The sequence below is a fragment of the Hydra viridissima genome, unplaced genomic scaffold, assembly GCF_058129835.1.
Source record: "Hydra viridissima isolate aposymbiotic clone 2 unplaced genomic scaffold, HvirCarnegie_v1 scaffold_16, whole genome shotgun sequence".
NCBI lineage: Eukaryota > Metazoa > Cnidaria > Hydrozoa > Anthoathecata > Hydridae > Hydra > Hydra viridissima.
In genome coordinates, this window is record NW_028324315.1 from 6,305,053 (window position 1) to 6,327,770 (window position 22,718).

General features: G+C 29.6%; 3 protein-coding genes, 1 long non-coding RNA gene and 1 pseudogene across 5 annotated transcripts in view; 1 reads left to right on the plus strand and 4 right to left on the minus strand.

Annotated features, from left to right (window-relative positions):
- Positions 1 to 22,718, minus strand: part of LOC149877743 (uncharacterized) — a 392,865-nt gene that overhangs the window by 57,324 nt on the left and 312,823 nt on the right. The window lies entirely within an intron of this gene.
- LOC149877753 (uncharacterized) lies at positions 294 to 851 on the plus strand. The gene has a single exon (XM_090073603.1). It carries the CDS (start codon positions 294 to 296, stop codon positions 849 to 851), a length of 558 nt encoding a protein of 185 aa, XP_089929729.1.
- Positions 857 to 1,309, minus strand: LOC149877754 (uncharacterized). The gene has a single exon (XM_090073506.1). It carries the CDS (start codon positions 1,307 to 1,309, stop codon positions 875 to 877), a length of 435 nt encoding a protein of 144 aa, XP_089929632.1. The 3' UTR covers positions 857 to 874.
- On the minus strand, positions 1,155 to 2,193 carry LOC149877755 (uncharacterized; annotated as a pseudogene). Its single transcript, XR_016447817.1, has 2 exons — positions 1,989 to 2,193; positions 1,155 to 1,876 (listed from the first exon to the last, which is right to left on the minus strand). The product of XR_016447817.1 is annotated as an uncharacterized LOC149877755 (transcript).
- LOC149877756 (uncharacterized) lies at positions 3,708 to 6,469 on the minus strand. Its single transcript, XR_016447763.1, has 3 exons — positions 6,309 to 6,469; positions 5,725 to 5,828; positions 3,708 to 4,673 (listed from the first exon to the last, which is right to left on the minus strand). It is a non-coding gene; the product is annotated as an uncharacterized LOC149877756 (long non-coding RNA).

The following is a 22,718-nucleotide window of genomic DNA, read 5'->3' on the forward strand; positions in this document are numbered from 1 at the left end:
TAACTTTTTTTGCAGATATGGGATCGATGGGGACTTTTAATACTTTATTTGTAATAATGTGCTCAAGGTATGTACAAATTTTCAGCTCTATGCGAATAGACATTTCTCTAATTCGATTGCGCAACTAATTTCTCAGCTTGAAAAAGAGGCCAGTAAGGACAAAAATGTAAACAGATTAAAACTCTTTCTCGAAGTGATCTGTTTCAAGATACCTTATTATATGGTCAAATTTTATATATCTTAAACTTGGTGCTATACCAATTTGGCCAAATTTAGATCAACTTAAACATAATATGCCAAAATGCTTTAAAGAGACATATCCTCAAACGAAAGTTATTATTGACTGTACTGAGTTGCTTTGTCAAAGATCTTCCAGCCTAACGATTCAAAGAAGTCTGTTTTCACATAATAAGCATCACGTAACCTATAAAGGATTAGTTGGAATTGCTCCTTCTGGTGCAGTAACATTTGTTAGTGAACTATTTGTTGGCTCTATTTCTGATATTGAAATAGTTAAGCAATCAGGACTTTTGCAAAAAGAGCTATGGGAGAGTGGTGATTCTATAATGGCTGATAGGGGTTTTTTAATTAATGATCTGCTTAAGCCTTTAGGTGTAACACTGAATATTCCAGCCTTTTTAAATGGGAGAGATCAGCTATCATATGAAGAGGTTATAGAAAGTCAAACAATAGCAGCTTTAAGAATTCATGTAGAATGTGCCATACAACGAATTAAGAAAAATAAACAAATACGAAATGAAATACCTCTTGTTTTATATGGATCAATTAATCAAATTTGGACTGTAAGCTGTTTATTGTGTAACTTTATGGATCCTCTTATAAAACAGTAAAAATGTAAGATATGTAATATTTATTACTGAGAAACATAGAATGATAAAATATATTTTTTATAAAAATCGCTTAACTTATCGATAACATCTAAAAAATAAAATTCATCAAAATCAACATTTACAATAATAATTCCTTTATAAACATAAACTATGAACAAACAATGAGTTAGTCCAGATAAACCCAGGGCCATTTGGACTTGTGTATAATAGCCAAATAAGTGATCCTTCTTTAGAAATAATTCTCCTGTAGGTAATGAACCAATATAAAATGTTTCTTCCTTAACTAAATCATTAGGATTTTCATTTCTTTTTGTGTAAGGACACTTAATTTCAATTAAACATGGCTTTGAATAAATTAAAACAAGTCCATCTGGACTTGCACCTAGCCAAGGGATGCATGGTTGAACTAATAACCCAGTCTCAAGTATTTTGATATTTTGGTTTAATCGATAAAGCATTACATTTTAAAATTTTTCTTTTGCAATGTCTTCATTAATATTACCGTGATTTAGCATTTCTTTAACATTGTTGGATTTTTTAATGTCTTCTGTAAGTTGTTTTATCAAAAATTCAAAGTTACTTTTCCTAATATAAATCTTATGTGCATTTGATGATGTTATTCTATATTTTCTCTCCTTAGACCATTGTGCACATTGCCTTTGTTTTACAGTTTTTTTTTTGTAATGATATACTTTCTTCTTGTGAGACAATTATTTTTTTCATAAACTCCATTTCTTTTGGGGAATAATTCCATGTATCAGGTATATCTAAAAATTTACTAGGTAAGGTAAGGTTAGAAGTTATAACAGATTCGCATTCAACATTTTGACATAAGTGTGATAAAACAATAAAATTTCGTTCAACTGGTAAAAGTTGATATGAAAGTGGGGATCCTAAACACTGCATGCCAAATTTTGTGATTTCTGAATCAATGAGAATTTTATTTGGTATAATATGAGCATAGCCAATATTTGGATTAATTTTTTTAAAATTATTCTGTAGCTTCATTACAGCATTTAAGTTGTCTATAAAATTGAAGTTACATCTTGCCTCATATACTGTTGGGTTAATCCCTTTTTATAAAGTTAGCATGAAGTACGTTTTTCATTACAGGATATATTTTTTTCTGTTTCTCACCAGGCACTCCCCATTTTCTTAAAGTACTTGTGCAAGCGATTTCAGAAGGAACAACTTTAAAAGAATTTAATGAGTAATCTGCCAACTCTAACAGTAAACCCATAATGTGATTGCAATAACCACTTAACCCAGCTGGGCAACTGCAAGAAGCCTTATCAACTTGACTATTTTTGCGATTTATGTATATTTGCATTTTACGAATCATTTTTTTCATACTTGCTCGACAGGTACATTTTGCAATGAAGTGTTTGAGTGTTCGTGTTGTAAATAAGCTGTCTGTAGAAATGTAACGTTCTTGCTTAAATTTCAGTCCTCTTTCTAACGTTTTTTTATAGTTTTTCTTTTTAATTTACCGCATTTGTTCATATGATTATCAATTTCACGTCTGGTGAACACTGGGAGAAACTCAAGAGATTTTCCCCAGCACATATCTTCTTTTAACGATACATCTTTTTTTGAATTTAATTCTATCTTCAGATCTCTATTTATATCATCTAATATTAGATTTTGAATTTTTTTATCTTTAAAGCAGTCACTATTAAATCCATTCATTTTTTATTGGACAAGTAATTTATTAAGAATTATCCTTTAAATTGTTTGCAGCTATTTTGTTTACATTTTTGTCCTTACTGGCCTCTTTTTCAAGCTGAGAAATTAGTTGCGCAATCGAATTAGAGAAATGTCTATTATTGCAAATCTACCACTATTTTTTTTGTCTATTTTGACCGGATTATAAGACAAGTGTAAATAATACTCGCTCAATGCGGTTGTAATGTTTGTTCCTTAGTGTAGACACTCACGCAAAAGTTTAAACCTAAACATCACTGTTGCAAGGTGAACTTGAGTGTGAGCAAGTTCAAAGTTCTCTTGTATGAGTATGCGCTCAATGGAGCGGTTGTATAGGCTTGCCAAAAATCACCATGCACCAAGTTTAGACAGTCAACTCTATCAAAAAAAGAAACTATATAGTTCTTACACATACATCTGTGTTTTTCTGAAAACAAGTAAGTATGAACCAATTTATTATTTTTTGTACAGGAAGCTATTGCACGAAATGGTTAACAATAAGTCATCCTTCTGTTACTTTTATAACCTGTAAGGATATATATTTCAGCAGGATACCCAACAGTTATAACCAACGGGTGCTTACCAGTTGATAAAGAAAGTGTTTTTTAAATGTAATCAACGTTCATTTCACTTTTTAACATATGTGAAGCATATTGCCTTAAAGGTGCCTGATTCCCAACAGGAGCTGCAAAGAGCATTTTCTTCAAGAAAAGCAGCCTTTTTATATTGTTAAAAATGAGTTATCTTAAGCTTTAAAAAAAACTAATAATTTAAAATTAGCCCCGTTCATGATTATACCCTGTTAAACTCTATATTATTATCAACCAACTGCAAGAACTTGAACAGTATTTCAAGCTAATTTTTCTAGAGAATATCAGCAACAACAAATACGTTAAGTCTGCAATTTAATAATACCTATTTGTATTTGCAGCCAAATAAACATTTTATTTTCACCCTTATTATTGTCAAATAATTTTAAATAGTGTTTAGAAACTGCAATAATCCCACAGTTGGCATTAAAAGACTCACATCATCCAGTAACCCTATTTCCTAATGGTTTCAAGGAATACAATTAAGCTACAGAATCGAGCAATCTTTGGAAACTCTGGCTCTTTTTTGGAAGCTGAGTTGAATAAATACTTTGAGTTGAAAAAAGCGACCATCTTTCTTAAATAAAAAGTATTTTTGGTAATTACATGTTCTGACAAAAAAGCACTAGTCAATAAACCCTAAAACACGATGGTTTTTATCGGTACGTTTAAAAAAAACCAAAAACAACTTTGTTAAGTGTTAATAAACATAAAAAAGTTTGAAATCGGTGACTGTTTGCAAATGAGTTTCTTGTAATAATAAGATACAATCGCTTCATTGAGCACATACTCATACAAGAGAACTGTTCGTTGAGTTTGTTCACACTCAAGTTGACCTTGCAGGTAAGATATCCATGTTTTAACTTTTACGTAAGTGCGTACCCAAAGGAACAAACATAACCGCATTGCGCGAGTTTTATTTTCTTTTCTCCGAAACTTCTTGCTTGATCAAGTCTGTTAGCTAAAACTAAGCGAGGTTAAAATAGTCAAGAAAACAATACATTTGGTAATACAAGAATAACCTTAATAATTCAGTTAATGGCATAGTTAAATAATGTTCAAAGAAACTATTTCTGCGAACACAACGTGTTTGTAAGAAGATGGTCTGGAAAAGTTTGACAGTATTTTAAAACATAGTTACCAATTTATGTTTAATGAAATTACGATCATTAACATGGTATAATAGATGATATAGTAGATGACTTTTTATCACCCTCCTAGATGATGTTTATACAGTGGTTTTCAAAAATATATGGTCACTTTTTTGGCGATTACTAAAATTATTTCCATAATTTTTAAAAAAGTAGAGATTCTTTTAAAAATTTTTATTGGGAAAACATTGTATAACCAAAATAAAATTAAAAAAAAAAAAAAAAGATAATTTCTATGATTTCTTGTCCATCCATGACCAAACATTTTCAATGATGTTCATATTTGGTGATCATGCTGGGCAGGATAGAAAAGTAATATGTTGCTTTTGAGACCACTCTTTCACCAAGTTGGCAGCAAATCCCATCATGCCGTTCTGCTAAAAAAAAACTATTTTTAAGCCTTTCAAAAATGATGTAGCAATAGGTAAAAGCTTGATTTCTAAGGTCTCATTGTAATTACACTGAATTATTTTCCCTGTATAAATATTTTTAAATCCTATCCCTATATGAAAACTAAATCCCCATATGCCTATCGAGCCGCCACCGCCTTGTACTCTTGGTACACAAAATCATTCCTTATATTTCTCTGAAGCTAATCCTTTAATAACAAATGTCGATTTACGATTAACCACCTCAAAACTTGGTTCATCACTAAAAATGACCTTTGACAAATCTTCTACTGACCAGTGAAGTCTTTCCTTACACCAATTATATATTTAATCCTCTCTGTCACCTTTAAAAGAGGTTTTCTGGCAACAACATAACAATTAATACGTTTTTTTATTAAGACACTTTCTGAGCTATAACGTAGACAGCCTTATTATTAAACTTTGCTGACAGTTCTCGGTAACTAATTTTAGGATCTTTCTTTATCCTTCGATACAATAAGCTTTGATACCTAGAATTATGTTTTGACGACCTCCCAACTCTTGGTAAATCTTTTACGTCATTTGAAAATTTGTTGTTTTTTAGCGTTCTGACACAACATAGACAAACACCACATAATCTTGGTATTTCTTGTTGGCTTTTTTTGTTTTCTTTGGATAGACCAACTATTTGTCAATTGACTTCTTGTGATACTGATTTTCCGCCCATTTTACTGCTTCTGGAGTGCCAAGAATTATTATTTGAAATATCTCTTGAAATAGATTTTTTTTTTCGAATTTCTCTTAATTTGTATTGGTCAAAGCAAGTACAAATTCTCAAGATTCTCATACAGCTAATTTAAGAGTTATTAACTGACCATACAACTTTTACAAATTTTTTATTAAGTAATTAATTGGATTGCTTTAATTTACCATTAAATTATTCAGAAAGGATAAATAGGACCGATAAGTGTTATATATCATTAGAAAGCTAATTGATTAACTCAGAAACTAAAAAAGTTTTAAAAGATAATTAAATAACCTTCAAAAAAATTAAACTAACCTTATATTTTTGAAAGCCACTGTATATGAAGATGCGGTTGTAGCCATCTTTATTTCTTCTATTTGAACAAACTGGAAAACTAATCTTGATTTCAGCTGTTGAAACTGTTGAAATAAATTAAACAGAATTAGTGAAAAATATGTTCTGAAAAGCAGCGTTGTTTCTTAACTATTAGTAAATTATTACTTTTCAAATTTACTGTAAAATCAAAAGTTAACTTAAATGGAGAACCAGAAAAACAAAATTAAAAAATTCTAGTTAAACGCATTAAAGTTGAGTTATTGTTAAAATGTAATTCAAAAATGAAAAGGACATAAAGGTCTCACTACATTTAGTTACTAACAAAAAAAATGCTTAGTCTTATATCAACTTCATTAAGAAAGAAAGCAAGTGATGAAAATGAATAGGATCATGAAACCCTGTTTCTTGGAAATTCCTCACAAACTTTTGAAAGTATTTAACCTCTAAAGACTTTAAAGTATACTTCTTGAAACCCTCCAAAATTAAGTTGATTTCAAGAAATAGACCATTTAAGCAAATGTTTACTCTTAGAAATTTACATAAATCTAAACAACTGCACTTACTGAATTTCACTTTAAAAGACATGAAACAGGGTTCTGATTCACAATGCTGCATTTAATCAATTTATTTTGTTCCTACTCTTTTAGAGTAACTGCTGATGCAGATTTGCATCAGGATTTATCAGCACTAAGGGGTTAGCTTCCACTGCCATCTTAATTTATTGAAGTCTAGGGAAAGAAAATTCTGAAATGTTTTAATTTTAAATCATAAAGAAAACTTCTATGGAGTCCTATAGAACCCCTAAATTCTACAAAAACTTCTGAAGAAGTTTTTTGTCCTGGGAATACAAAAGATTACAGGTTTTCAAACCAAAAAAAATTAGAATAATATATTCAACATAGGTCTATAATTCTTTAAAATAGCATATATACCAAAAAATATTTTTATTCTCAATACTTATTATCCAAATATCGGTACATACTAAAGTAATATGCATAACATTTACAATAAAATGAGGAACAAAATAGATCTAAGAAATGCTCTAAACTATAACTATAAGCTTTGCTCCCTGGAATTAATAAAAAAAATTGTTTCACTAATATTAGCATATATAACTTTGCAGCTTCAAAAAGTTGTTCATATTTAAATGAAAGCAACATTTCATGTTTTGCAGATTTTAACATGTGGTTGAAAATTGGTTGATTAAAGATTTTTACTTCTGAAATAAAAAGATACACAAATTTACCCAATTTAAGTTTACAAACCAACTGCAAAGCTCAATAATTCTATGGCGAAATGGTTTTAATAATTAAAAAGTTGAATTGGAAAAAATAACGAATTCGTTAATATTAATTGATTTCTTTGAATCTTCACCTTGAATATTACTTCGCATCACTTATTTAGTTAATAAATTCACTTTCTAATCACTTACATTGAGTTTCGTCAAGGAATTTTCTTATAATTTCGTCTTATCACCCAATCAAATTTGCTATACATATAATTCCGAGAATTATTTAGAACGAAATATTTTTTGTCTTTTTTAATGTTTTTTAAATAACAGAAAGTAAGGTAGAGGAAAGAGAAATAGAAAAAGAAAGGAAGTGAGTAAATGTTTGTTTGAACTTCAAGCTTGTAAAAATCCGTTTCTAATTATCAAACAGATAGACTATAAAAAAAAAATCTTTTGTAATAATTTTGGTTATTTTTTTATACTTTTGGGTACTATTTAGTCCAAAAATTATATATTTTTTTACCTATATATATATTTTTTTACACCAATATTTTTATTTTTACCTATACTTTTATTAACTAAAGCATAGAATAAATCTAAAAGAAATCAGGATGGTAGCAATAGTAAAAGTTATCTTAAGTTCTGTTTCACCAAAAATCTACCCAAGTAATAAATCAAACCTTTATAAAAGCTTTAATTTCATTTCCTAAACTTCAATCACATTTCTTTAGTAGAAAATCATTAAAAACAAACAATTGCTGCATAATGGTCTAAAATAAGTTCTGTAAACAAAATCATTTTGTTCTACGACACCAAAAGAATACAGTAACTTGGTGTGTTATCAATTAGTTTTACAATTTATAATTATTTTAAAGCTTTTAGAGTTTTTATGTTAAGAAAACTTAAATACGAAATTGAAAAAATGCATTTAAAAAAAAAGCTTCCAACTTGCCACTTTTTTATCTTTCAACGATAACTTAACAATGATAGTGTAACAAGCACTTTAAAAAAAAAAAAAAGCTAAGCCCACGCATGAAAATAAAAGCGTAATATTCTAACTATTTTGTCTTTTAATTTACTGCTCATCGTTTTAAGAGTCGCATCACATATGCAATATTATTTTTAGTAACGCTTGTCAGTAAAGCATAGCATAGTTTAGCAGTTTTATCAAGTCTTAAAGATAAATTTCTGTATTTTTGTAATGGAAATATGCTGCTCTGAAGGCTGACATAAAATTTTTGGCCTCCGTATACTAAGATCCGACAGAAACAATTAATTTCCTGCTTTTAATGACCACTTTAGTGTATGTTTATAAGAATGACTAATGCGTTTAGAATTGAACTGATAAACTAATGCCTCATCATGACTCAACAACCTGCCTCTACAATCTTTATCGTTAGATGAACAAGCAATGGCTTTCGAATAAAAATTGAAAAAAAGGCTTAAAAATTATAAAAACTTTTTCACTTTTTTGGTTGATATGTTGTTGCTGAACATTTTTCAAGTATTTCACTCCTCATTTCTCAAAAGGGTTCAGTCTTTTGTTGATTAAATGGAATAATAGTCTCTTGAAAACAAATACGGCCAGAATCGTGATTCCAGTGAATAAAAATTTCAAGATAATATCAATGTAATAGCAAAGATTATGAAATTTGTTTCTTCATAGAGAATACTGTAAAAATATTTGTAATGAAATAATTTTCAAGCCAACATCACCAACAATAAAATTTTCAGTTTCATCAATTTTTTTCATAAGTTCCCCTAAAGAACTGTCATTACAGGTATTGTTCAGTGAACAGCTTACAGGCTCTTCAAATACCATACTACTTTTAAGAGTGTCAGAGCTAAATAAAATCATTTTTTTCTTTCAAGAATTTGTCATCATAGACAAACTGATGAAGTAGTCTGATTCAATTATTGCACGGAAGCATTTATTGTTTAAGTTATCTACTGTTGATTGTTTTTAAGTATGATGGGATCGAGAATTTTTTTATTGCTAATGTCAAACTTCTTATGTAACTTCCTCTTTTGAAGAGAGGGGAGCTGATGAACGAATAACTATTTCTCTGGATTTCTACTTAAAATTTAAAACTTAACTTACATTCTATTTATTCTTGAATTGTGTATCGATTTGATGTGGAGATTTACCATAACTTAGTGAATCATCGCTTGATATAAATTCTTCTTAAAGTATCTTTGTACTATTTTTTATGCTTCGCGTTGCTCTACAGATCTGATTAGTTGTTTCGATGATCTTCCTGTAATGTTGGTGAGAATTTATTATACTTATTACAAAATCGACGCTAACAAATATGAACTTGCTATTTAAAAGCTCAACTTTCACTGGTGTTACATCACTCATTTCTTATTCTGAATAATATTTTATAACAGAAATTACCTCCATGCTCTCTACAATAAATTGAAGGATGAGTGGCCTAAATAATCAAATACTTTGAGCCATAGGATTATACCGCATTAAATGCTTCCGATCATTACACAAAAACAACTCATACGGAGTTAAAATTGATGAAAATTTCTGTATCATCCTGACATCCTTCTGGAAGCACTTGATTGTACTAAGAATACTCAGTTGAAACTCCCATTTTATTAACACCCAGTTGAACCCCACCCACCCAACCCCACCCCAGTTATAAAGAGGAACCAGATCTGCATAGTCCAGCTCGTTTGAATCCAACTACTCATTTATCTGTGCAGTAATCATTTTAACAGTTTGTTCTGCTAAATTTTTCAAAAGCATCTGTTAGGAGTGCTTTTATAGAATACTTTTAAAACTGTTTTGATTCTTGAAACTGTGCCCGACAACTTTGAAAATAGTCCCGTCTAGCAACGAAACAACGTTCTGATCTTGTTCGATGAACTTTTCAATTCCTAAGTCTCCATTAAACCAACTCGCATACCATAATCCAAATGTTTTGTTTGCAACCAATATCCGACCATTTTGATTTGCATTTGCACTAAATTTTACATTTGTTTTACAGGAATTTTTGTTTTTTCCATTTTCACAAACGTATTTGAAACTATTTTGGAAACATTCCCTGTGTAAAAGTTGAAAAAAAAAAAGAAGAAATAATTGCATTTTTATAACATCTGTAGAGAATTCGAAAACAAATACAACAAAAAGTGTTCAACAAAAAGTATGCAAGTATCACACCTCGCAAATATTAATAATAAATGTTCTTCTGTTCTTCAGTTTTATGGTGAAATATCTTTGTATCTCAGTTTCTGAATATAAAAATGAAGTAGTAAGGTATTTATTAAAATCTTATTAAATCTTATTTATTAAAAATCCTAAGCCACTAAATTATTTAAGAAATTTTTAAATAGTATTAATGTTTATTTTTCCAGCGAAAACTTTAAGTTTCCTGTAACAAGTTTAACTTTTGGAAAATAAAAAAACTACTTTTGTTCGTACATCACATGATGCTTAAACCATGAATAAGCCATTTTTTTTATAGGACCAAAATGAGTTCCTTACACATTGATGGAAAACGAAATAGGGATACAATTCACAAACCTTCCATTATGAAGAAAATATTTCTTAAGTCCATCACCAAAATTTTCAAAAACGATTCATTTAGCGATATAACATTTCATATAATCGAGGACACGCCAGAAATAACGGATGAACTTAAAAATGGTGAATCTAACGGTAACTATTTCTATTTTCGTTACTTTCTCTCTCAATTTCGTTAAACATTCAAATATTGATTTCAAAGTTCGCTTTCTAAGCAAACGAAAGAAATAGAAATATCAAGTTTTGAGAACAAAAAGTAATAAAGTCCAGTGTTTCGGTGCTATAAGTTATAATATTTCCAAACCCCATTATTTACCCAATTTGGTCATCTGGTTTTAGCTTCTAAAAACGTGCAAATTTATGAAAATAAACCCAAGTCATGAAAAAAAAGAGGCTAAAACCATCAAAGTGGAAAAGAAATGAAACCAAATTAGCTAATTTTAGAGGTGATTTCATATACAGTTTTCGTTTTAAACACTTGCATTTAAATTCAGAAAAAATCTAGATTACAAGTCCGATCAGAAAGAAATTCTGATTTCTAGATCATTAGTGCTTAGGCAGTTATATCAGACAGTTTTTAAGACAGTTGGGCAGTAACTGTTAGCTTACTATTAAACTGCTGTTAGCATTCTTTCATGTTTTTAGATTAACTTTTAGATCTTGCTACTGTTATTTATAATTGTTTTTAAGTATTATAGTATATCTAGTGGTGATATTATTAAACTTAATCAAAACCATTACTAAGTTATTCTAACTCTTCTTGATTATTAACATCATGAATTTATATTTCAACTTGGAAAATTGTCCCGAATTTATTAGTCGTTTATTATTAGTTTGTGTTAACATTTTTGATCACAACTATTCATCTCCTTAGTAACACGAGGCTTAAAATATGTACAGTAGAATACGTCAATGGCCAAGAAAAGAAAATTCTTAGGAGAGAAGTAGCTTTTCTAAGTCTATAACCTCTCAGGAACTAATTGTTTCCATAAACGCTGCAACATTTTTTGGTATGCATTGTATAAAGAATTAAGACCAAAAACTTATTTTTTCTGTTTGTCTAGCAGATGGGCGCTGAAAACATGGCGTTCATGAAAAGATTGAAAAATGTATTCAAAAGCATGTGTGTAATCACATATAAATATTTCCTGTACATCAAAGTCACTAAAGCAGATTAAAAAAATCTGAATAATAAATATCTTGAGACCTCCTTGAATATTACTAAAAGCATTGTTTATTTATAAAGGACAATCTTGATCTGCAAAATACTAGTTTTACTATGACCTTTAAAAACTTGAAATCAATATCAAACTTGGATTTCCTAGCTCTGACATTTAGGATATTTATAAGAGATTTATAGCTGGTAAAATGGTTGCTTAAATAGCAAGTAACAATTTATTCAAAGATCTGGAAATACTGCAGCAATATGTATGGATTTTGAAAAAAAACTTCCACTTTCTTTGAATGGTATTAAACAAGAGTACTATAAGAGAGAACTTTGGGTTTATACTCTGTGTATTCATGACAATCTAAATAACTAAGCAAAAATTGCTTCTCCCACAACAAGAATCGGTTTACTATAGGGTAAACAAGGGTAAACCAACTAAAGTCAGAACTAAAGTTTGTTTACCCTCTTATCATATCTGCTCGGCGTTGTCAAGAATAATCCTTTTCCAAAAACAATGTATGTCAGCTATCCATTTCCAAGATATAGCCAAATGCCATTTGATTGAGATTTTGGAGGTATAGTTCAGTAGAAGCAAAAAAAAAAAAAAGATTGCTCTCCCTACGCAGTGGGTATTCCTTATTAAGGAGACTGGTCTATCAAGCTCTTTTAATGTTGTCTAAAAACAACATGATGATTAATGGGATTCCCGTTGCTTAATTCTCTGAATTTTAAAAAGCATTTTACCTCCTCTTAAAACCCATCACTGGCATCAGTGAGTTCAGAGAAGCTAAGTTGGAAAGGAGCAAGGAACCACTCGGCAGAAGTTCGATGACTTCTAACTGTTCAAATTTAGTGCAAACATTTAGACAGAACTAATGTCTGTTTACCCTTTTATCAATATCAGTTTCCTGTCCGCAAACCCTACGAAAGCTATAGACCATGAATTTTTTGATTAATTAGGGAGAAAGAATTTCTGAGAAAAGCAGTAAGACTGAAACTGTTGTATAGTTGCTTTGTTTTTTTTTTAAAATTGTCTTTAGAATTTAAAAGTAAATAACATAAAGTTTTAGCGTTATTTTTTATCATTATTAATTTGTGATATTTGTTGGTTACAAAACATACTAAAGAACAACTAAAAAGGTGCTAGAATCTCATTCTGCAATAGAAAAACCCACTAACTGCTACACACACAAACACAGATTATATACAGTATGTGCCAAAATTATCACCATGTTTGAACAAAGAAATATTTTATATCTTTTTTAATAGAAAAGCTGTGAAGAAAAATGAAATTTTAGTTTTACTAATTAAATTTAAGACTTAGCTAACTGAAAATATTGCTTTTTATTAAATTTAGAGGATATTGAATTTTTTTAAAAATTTTTATGTGAAGAGCGTATGGTCACAATTTTGTCACAAATGAAAGCAAATAACATATTGTAGTAAATTAATATCGAGTGTATCCTCCCTCAGATTTAATTAGAGCCTGAATTCTTTCAGGAACACTAGCAACCAATTTGCGGCATTCCTCGGGTGTAATTAAGTACCAAAACTCTTGTACACGAGCTCAAAGTTCATCCTTTATCTTAGATGGAGTAGGAAAGTTGTAGACCTGTTGTTTAACTATTGCCCATAAATATTCGAGTGGGTTAAGATCAGGGCTTTTTGCTGGCCAGTCAACGACTTTCAATTTCTTCTCGTGAAGGAACTTAATGGTCTTATCAGCCTTATGCTTGGGGTCGTTGTCTTGCATGAACATCGTGTTACGTACAGTTCTGCCCCATTTTCGAAGGGACTTGAAATATCCGACCTTAAGGATGTTGATATAGTCATCAGTGTTCATTATTCCATTAATTTTCACTAATTCACCGACTCCACGAGCACAGAAATATCCTCATAACAAGAGTTTCCCTCCGCCATATTTAAAGGTTGGTGTAAAATCTCGAGTACTTAATGGTGAATTAGGCTTTCTCCAAGTATATCTTATACCATCTGATTCAAACATATTAGTTTTACTTTCATCTGTCCAAATCCAGTCATAAAAGTTATCAAAAGTCATGTGTGCATGAAGTTTAGCATAATTTAAACGAGCTTAGCGGTGATGAGAAACTAACAATGGCTTCTTGATCTTTCTTCGGGATCGAAAACTAATTCTTTTGAGTTTTCTATTGACTGTCCGCACTGAAGCATGAGTCCGATAGCTGTTATTCATTAAATTAGTAACATCCTTTGCGGTTTTAGACTCTCCAGAAGCAATTAAGCGAGCGATTGTTCTTTGGTGTCTTGGTGTAAAAATTTTCTTTCGACCATTTTTAGAATAAAATTCGTCTGACTTTTTTTTCCCGTGAACTTTGGGAAGTCAGACGAGAAAACTTTGGTTATTTAAAAAAATTATTAATGGCGAAATATAATTATGTTTCGCAGGTTTAAGGACGGGGGTAATAATTTCAATTATCAACCATTTTGCCTAATTTAAATATATGTCGAATATATTTTGTAAACCCGTACTTTGTACTTTCAAATTAATGTTTTTTCTGATTGCAGGTTCATAAAAATAATTATTATTTCATCTCTTTCTTTTCTTACTCGTAAGTAGTGGCCAAGTTCAGTCAGATTAAATTCAAGTTTAATTTATTAAATTCAAACATTTTGTTTTGCTTTTTATATAATCACAAGTTTTGGTGTACTCTTCTATTGCAACATGGTATCAAGTTTTTAACAAATGGAGGATAAGTTAATTGATTTTCAATGCAAAGATCACGATGATTCAATGCTTAAAAAAACAAACATTTTACCATTACCAAAAAAAAGGTCAAAATCTTCTGAGGTTTCCTTACCTCCTAGTGTACTAAATGTGTGCATTTTATGTCTTTATAATATCACACAAAAGTATTCATCCTATGATGATGGTTCTATGAAAATTAATCTATGGGACAATAAGGGAAAAATAACAGAGGCTGACCTAAATATAGAAAAAATCATAAATGAAAAGTTAATTTATTCAAATGACTGTAATTGTATTTGTAAAACATGCTAAACAAATGTAAAAAGAACATTAGCAAAAATACAAAAAAATACAAATGCCATTGCAAGAGGTCGTGAAATTCTTAAAGAAAACTCACAAAGAATATTGACATCTACACCAACAGCAGAAGACATTGATAGTAGAATATTTTCTAACAAAGAAATGGAGCTTGATGAAGGTAGTTTAGAGGTAGTTTATATTTTTATTTTGTATTAATATATTTATCATCATTAAAATGTATATGAAAAAATTAAAGGGTGGCAAACATATTTTTTAAATTTGAGATAATTACATTTCTTTAACATAAGTAAATTTAAGTTGCTATATTCAGTAATTAATTTACCACCAGGCACTTCTATGTTGAGGAAATTTTGGAAATCATAACAGTTTTTTCTCTATTTACCTTTTTCCATTTATCTATGTTCTCATAATTAAACAAGTTTATATTGAGTAAATAGGAATAAGTAATTGTTTAAGAAAGAAGTAATTGAGAAAGTTTTTATTACTGAAATATCAATTAGAGTAGCTAATTACACTGATTAGTTAAATCAGTTACTGATTATTTAAACTGATTAGTCAGATCAGTTAGACCTAATTGTTTGTTTTTTTAATCTTAAAAATATATAAAATTTTTTGTTTTGATTCTATTAAAGGTTTATTGGTTGCATACATTGACTCTAAATTTGTTAAAAAATCAATATCAGAAGTTTTTCTCACTTTTAAATGTTTACAAAATTAATAAAACAAGTCCTTAAGGGTAATCTAATAATCTTCCACAGTAGTTATTATTGTTATTATTTTTAATTTAGATTTTGTTAACTAATTAACTTAAGGGTAATCTAATAAGGGTAATCTAATAACTTAAGGGTAATCTAATAATCTTCCACAGTAGTTATTATTATTATTTTTTTTAATTTAGATTTTGTTAACTAATAAATCAAGTTCAAAAGTTAACACATTTAATGTTCCTCTAAATAGAAAAAGAGTCATTAAATCTGCCATTGAAGGAAATGTTGTTCTGATTTTTAAAGCATTAAAAGAGCTTGATCCAGTGGCATTTAATGTTTCTATAATTAATTATATCAACACTAATGTCTCTTTTAAAGCAGACACTTTATGTAAAAACCCATCTTCACCATTTAAACTACCTGATATTAATAATGCTTATAAAGTTTCGTATCAAATCCAATATAATGAGTTATGTGAGAAAGCTCCTTTTTTAAAAGAAATGGCAATTTCATGTGCAAGAAACTCAAGATCTATCAAAAGAAACACAAGAAAAGCTTTTAAGACCTGTATACCTGCAATTACAAATGCTATTAGTTGTTTACTAAAGTGTCATAATCAACAAATGAATGCTAATGCTATTGTTAATTCATTAGTTCTTCAAAGAGGAAAAGTTGACAAAATGACTTTTAATCGACTTCAAACCTTTAATATCTGCCTATCACATACATCAGTCTTGAAAAAACACATGGTGTTGGGGGAAAATTGTTATCTTCCAATTCATAAGTTAGCTTGTGATCTAAAATACAGTGCAACAAGTTTATTATCAAAAATATCTTTTGCTTTAAATCAAGAATGTGAGGATATTCCAATTGAGTTGACTCACAATATACTTGATTCTAGCCTTACACATTCATCTTTCAATAATAAACTTTGTAGATTCTGACTGTTCATTTGCTTCAGAATGTTCCGGTACTTTTGTAAATTTATTTTTATCTTAATAGAATTTTGTTTTATATTTTTTTGTTAAAAGTTGTTTCTTTCCTAAAATTAAATTTTATGTATATACATACATACATACATACATACATACATATATACATACATACATACATACATACATACATACATACATACATACATACATACATACATACATACATACATACATACATACATACATACATACATACATACATACATACATACATACATACATACATACATACATACATACATACATACATACATACATACATACATACATACATACATACATACATACATACATACATACATACATACACTCTATGTTTTTAAAGGTGTGATATATTTTTGGTAATCTTTTAAAGACTTAATAAAAAATAAATCACAAACTATTTTAAAAGCATACTCTAAATTATCCTTTCATTTGTCATATTGCTTCTGAATAGCACTGACAATTTAATTAACTAAATTTTGGCGCAACCTTTAATTAACCCCCCGAAGCTTTACGATATTTCATTAAGATCAAAGAAAAGCCGCAGGAACATATTTGTTCCGGTAGATGAAAAGTTGCATTAGCGCAAAAACCAAAGTTTTCTCGTCTGACTTCCCAAAGTTCACGGGAACTTCCCAAAGTTCACGGGAAAAAAAAGTCAGACGAATTATCGTCTACTCTTCAATAAAAATTTAAAAAAAAATTCAATGTCCTCTAAATTTAATAAAAAGCAATATTTTCAGTTAGCTAAGTCTTAAATTTAATTAATAAAACTAAAATTTCATTTTTCTTCACAGCTTTTCTATTAAAAAGATAAAAAATATTTCTTTGTTCCAACATGGTGACAATTTTGGCAGATACTGTATATGCATATAGTTTAGGGTTATGACTTTTTAACTTTTTTGTGAAATGATTAATTTCCTGTGTCATTTATCGAAGATTTTTTGCTCAAAAAGGTCACCTAGAGCACTGCATTTCTATGGTATACAAATAATAATTGCGAGCAGTATTAGTATTTCTTATAAACAAGCTGTAGAAGTATTTCTTTATAAATATTTTAAGAAATTCCTTCAAGAACTTTCTTTAACCTCCTGAAACTTTCTGGAAAGTTCTGGATAATTTTAGAAACTGCAGGAACTTTCTAGCACTTCCTGGAGTTTTCGAGAAGTTTTTGGATATTAGCAAGATTAAAGTATATAAGCTGTCTGATAGAATAACTCTAATAATAATGATTGCTGTTTTTCAGAAATATATCTACATATTATTTTCATTCATAACGTCATATAAGAAAAGTGCTCCTACAACTGAAAGAAATGAGATGATTTTAACGAAGAATCTCTTACAGTTTCATGAATCACATAGGAAAAGAAGAACTGTTCCATTTGATGAAAAAACATTGGAAAATAAGCATAGGAATTCATCAAAAGGATTGTAGTGGATACAACCAATGTGAACGCTGGAAGAAGGAAAGGAATCGTCACATAGTTGCAAAGATTTTTTTTCAAAAGAACCACAATTCATTAGTGTCAACACCATGTTCTTGATAGAGTTCTTCACCTAGTAATGGATGAAAAACTTGGAGGAAACAACACGTCAACAAAGTTCTAATATCCTTATATTCGGGAACTTGTATAGAACTATGAACAACTCAAGATTATTTTCATAAGTGATAAAGAAGTGACTATTGAAACAGCAGGATGGCGTAATGACATGAAATTTCTATTTCCTTTAACTCGAATTTTCTTATTTTTTGAAAAATCTTGAGTATTTCCTTGAGTAAAATTTCAGAAAATTTCAAACTTATGTAATGCTAACTCCTGTGGTATTCATACTTCTACCAAAGACAAGAGACTCACTACTTGACATTTGAAAATTCATCTCTTATGCATGGTCAGACCATTGGTCAGTAGACCATTGGATTCACCATGCTTAAGAAGCTATATTGCAGTTTGCAGTACCTTTATGTTCTTTTGTTATTGATATTTAAGCATGTTATCTTATACTTATTTGTAATTTAGTGTGTTACGCTGTAACAATAAGCAGCAAAATGCTTAAAAGCAGCAAAATGCTTAAAATAGAATGAAAAAATTTTGATCGTACAACTGTTTGTTTATCCACACGCATAAATAATAGAATTGAGTTTTTGGTTTGTGCATGAAGTTTTTCAACAAGGAAATCAAATGTCTTTTTAATGAGTTTTGAACAAATGTTCATTAATCTATGACTAAGGCATATGAGTTCACAAAAAAGTCAAAACACTAGTGTGTATAAACACATAATTTTGATTTAGATAACAAGATTGAGAATTGCAGTAACGAAGTTAGTTTTCCAGTTCACAAGTTGGTATTGTGCTTAAACAGTAAATTCTTTGTAAAGTTACTTCATGAAACTTCTATGAAGGAAAAATATGAAAAAGAAATTACATTAAGAGTAAACTCAGGTGATAGCGAATATGTGGAGTTGCTCATTCAATCTTTTTACGATTTTGACTTGTTAAACAATATCAGTCTATTTAAACTACTTAAAGTTTTGGAATATGGTGATCGATATATGTGTGATGCGCTTCTTAAACAAGTATCTGAAATGGTTCAATTTAAAAGCTTTGCAACAATCGACGAATGCAATTTAGTGTTAGATAGTTTAACTTTCTTCGAAGCTTCTCTCGGGCATGTTCTAAAAAAAGATTTTTTTGTTAGTTTCTCCAGCCAGTATATCTTAGAGACATTTACCCCGCTAGAATTTTATGAAGGTGGTAAATTACCAAACAAGCTTCACTTCTCAAGCTTGTTAATGCTATTGAAGTCAAACAAGGGGTTTTCTTTCCATGAAAATAGTGTGATGACGCTTGTATTGAACTGGTTAAAAGCCGATGAAAGTAGACAAACAGAACAAAACATCGAAGCTCTACTTGCTGAATGTCGGTATGAACACATGGATGTATCTTTTTTAACAACTGCCTTGTCTCCTACTCACCCAATCTTATGCAAGTGGTCTGGTTTCTTAGACTGGCACAACAAGGCAGTTACATATCTTTCTTTTTCGAAGCGTAATAATCAATCGTATGAGAGAACAAACAGATCTCTAGGAACTAAAGCTGTTGTAGGGCGTCTAATATTTGATATTGATAATCCTCATTACCACAGATTTAAAACATTTTGTATCACATCGGCAGTGTCTCCATTCGACCTGCTTCTAAATTCTTTATCTTTAAATGAACAATCAACGGAATACTAATTTAAAAAAAAAAATTTGCTTAAATATTTATAAACCTTTCTCGCTGTTTCGGTTGATATAATCAAAATAATGTTGCTGAACATTTTTTAAATATAATGGCAAAAAAAAGGGGATGAACAAAAGTCAGAAAAAACAGAGAGATTTAAATATTCTTACTTGTATGTTCATTTCTGCTGAGAAACTGGACTGCCGTTTTTCGAAATGAGCAAACCTTCGACTCTCGCTTCAATGTTTTGCATGAACACAATAAGCTTTTAAAAAGCAAGTTCATATTTGCTGGCGTCAATTTTGGTACTCGAAGATCATCGAATTAGCTTGTCCAATCTGTAGAGCAATGCAAAACATAAAAAATATAACAAAATACTGAAATATTTTAAGAAGAATTTACATTAAACAAATTTAAGCACTAATTGGATAAATAATTTTTTGTTTGTAATGTAATTTTAAGTGATTATTTGTCAATAAAGTAAAATATCTAATAAATTCTTTGTTACAAAAGCTTTAACTTTGGTTCAGCGAGCCTAAAGTTTTATGTAAAACATGAGATAAATAAACTTGATTTTTTTTTAAATTCGTTAAAAATGTATTTTTGCTAACAAATTTACTTTAAGAAAATTTTTGTAATTTCTAAATTTAAGAAATAAAACCTTGTGATAATCTAGTCATATTATTGAAAGCAAGTGCGTCTTCCAAACCTTAAAAACAAAACTGTTGCTAATAAAATCTTAAAACTCTTCTTCAGGAGTTGGCCTCAAAATTGAATTTTATTATATTGTAATTGCACTAATTCATAATATTTTAATTGCGGAATTTACTGGATACAAAGAAAGAATTTAAATGAAAAAAGTTTACAAAATCAAGTCAATTGGACAGAAAAGTAGCATGTTACCCCAAATGTGATCGTCATCGTATAGCTTATAAACATTTTTGACCTATATATGAAGAATGCATAAAAAATTTTTTAAGTTTTTTAAATCAATTTTTATTTAATGAATTAATATGTAGTAATCATTTGCCAAATATAATAACATTTGATAAGTGTTCTAATGTAAAGCATTTTTATAATATAAAAGCATTTTTTTAATATAAAAGCAATTTTTGTTCGGATAGCATAAAGTTTCATGTAAAACATGAGATGAAGTTAAAATTTATTTAATTAAGCACAATACATGTGATTAAAGTAATCAATTTAAGTTGAAAAATAATACTAAATAACTTAAGAAATTTAAGACAAGTGAAAAATAATACTCGCACAATGCTGTAGTAATGTTTGTTCCTTGAGGTACATACTCAAGTAAATTTTAAATTTGAGCATCACTGTTACAAAGTCAACTGGGTGTGAGCAAGTTTAACGTACAGTTCAATTGTATGAGTGTGGGCTCAATGGAGCGATTGTATAGGCTGGACAACAATCTCCATGGACCAAGTTTAGACTCTCAAGAATTGAGATTAGCCGGGTACAATTCCTCAAGTTAATCTTCTCCTCGTTACTTATAGCATTTCCGTCTAAAATAAGCCTCGGTGGAATTATACCTTTAAAAAATGATCATTTTTCTGATCAAAAATGGCAGCAAGCACTATCAAAACAACAAGCGAAATAGCTCTTACAAAACCATCTGCGTTTGTTGGTATAAAGGCATATGAAACTAATGAGTATGCAGCAGTTTATTAGGGGAGTTTTAATTTTTTTTGTACAACAAACCCCTGCGCGAAACAGTTAACATTAAGTGTTTCTTCTGTAACTTTCATAACCTACACTGTCCTCCAAAACATTAGCAACCAAATAAAAAAATGCTTTTTTTCTACTTTGAATACTAATTACAGCAATTTTATTTTTTTAATTACGCTTTGAATACAAAAAATGCTTAATGTTACATATAAGAAAAAAGATTTGTACATAATAAGACTACTTGAAAATGAATAAACTTGTTTTTTTGTTTTTATTGGTATTTTTACGCAAAAACGTGGTCCTCCAAAACATTAGCAACTTTTTATAATTACTCACAAAAACTCACGGAAAATAAGCAGCACAAGTGTTGGAAATAATGCCCAAGGTAACTCTTGTGTTGTAATTATTAGTACTTAACCAATGAGAATCAACTAATTGTTAATTTTTGTCCAGAGATGAATATGGAGTATTGCAATTATTACAATATTAATTTAAGATCGCGTATATTTGCTGTTTTGGATTATAATGGTAGGAAACAAGTATAATTTAGCTTTTCGAGAACGTATTGTAAAAGATTACAAGAAAGCAGTCAAACAAAAGGAAATCACAACGAAATACTCCATTAACAAGTCAATTGTATGTCGAATAATCAAACGATTTAATAAAGGTAGTCCTTTAAAAACAGAACATAAGGGCGGAAGACCACTCAAATCATGTCGTTTCACCGATCGTAAAATTATTCGTCATGATAAAAAAAATCCTTTTGACAGCGCTAATGATACTGTTAAAAACTGAAACTTTCCGTGTCTCAAATTACAGTTTGTAGACGGTTACAACTTTCAGGACTTTTGAACTTTAGAGCAGCAAAAAAACCTTTCATTTCTCAGAAGAATAGAAAAGCTAGAATTGAGTTTGCAAATTCTCATAGAGACTGGACTATAAATGATTGGAATAGAGTACTCTGGAGCGATGAATCAAAGTAAAATTTGAAAGGTCCTGATGGAAATTTAAAGGTACGTAGACCTAAAGGTAAACGCTTAGATCCTAAATACACAAGAGGAACAACCCGATTGAAAATTTATGGTACCAAGTTGAACTCTCCCTAAAACACAAAGGAACCTTCAAAAACGCCGATGAGCTATATAAAGCTATTGAAACCACGTGGAATGAGATTACACAAGAAAAAATTAATAAACTCGTAGAGTCTATGCCGAGAAGTTGTTCCTTGATCCTAAAAAGTAAAGGATATGCCATTAACTATTGATATTAATATTTTTTAGCGTAGTTTTAAAAAAGTTGCTAATGTTTTGGAGGACCATGTTTTTGCGTTAAAATACCAATACAAACAAAAATTCACGTTTATTTTTTTTCAAGTTGTCTTGTTATGTTAAAACCTATTTTCTTAC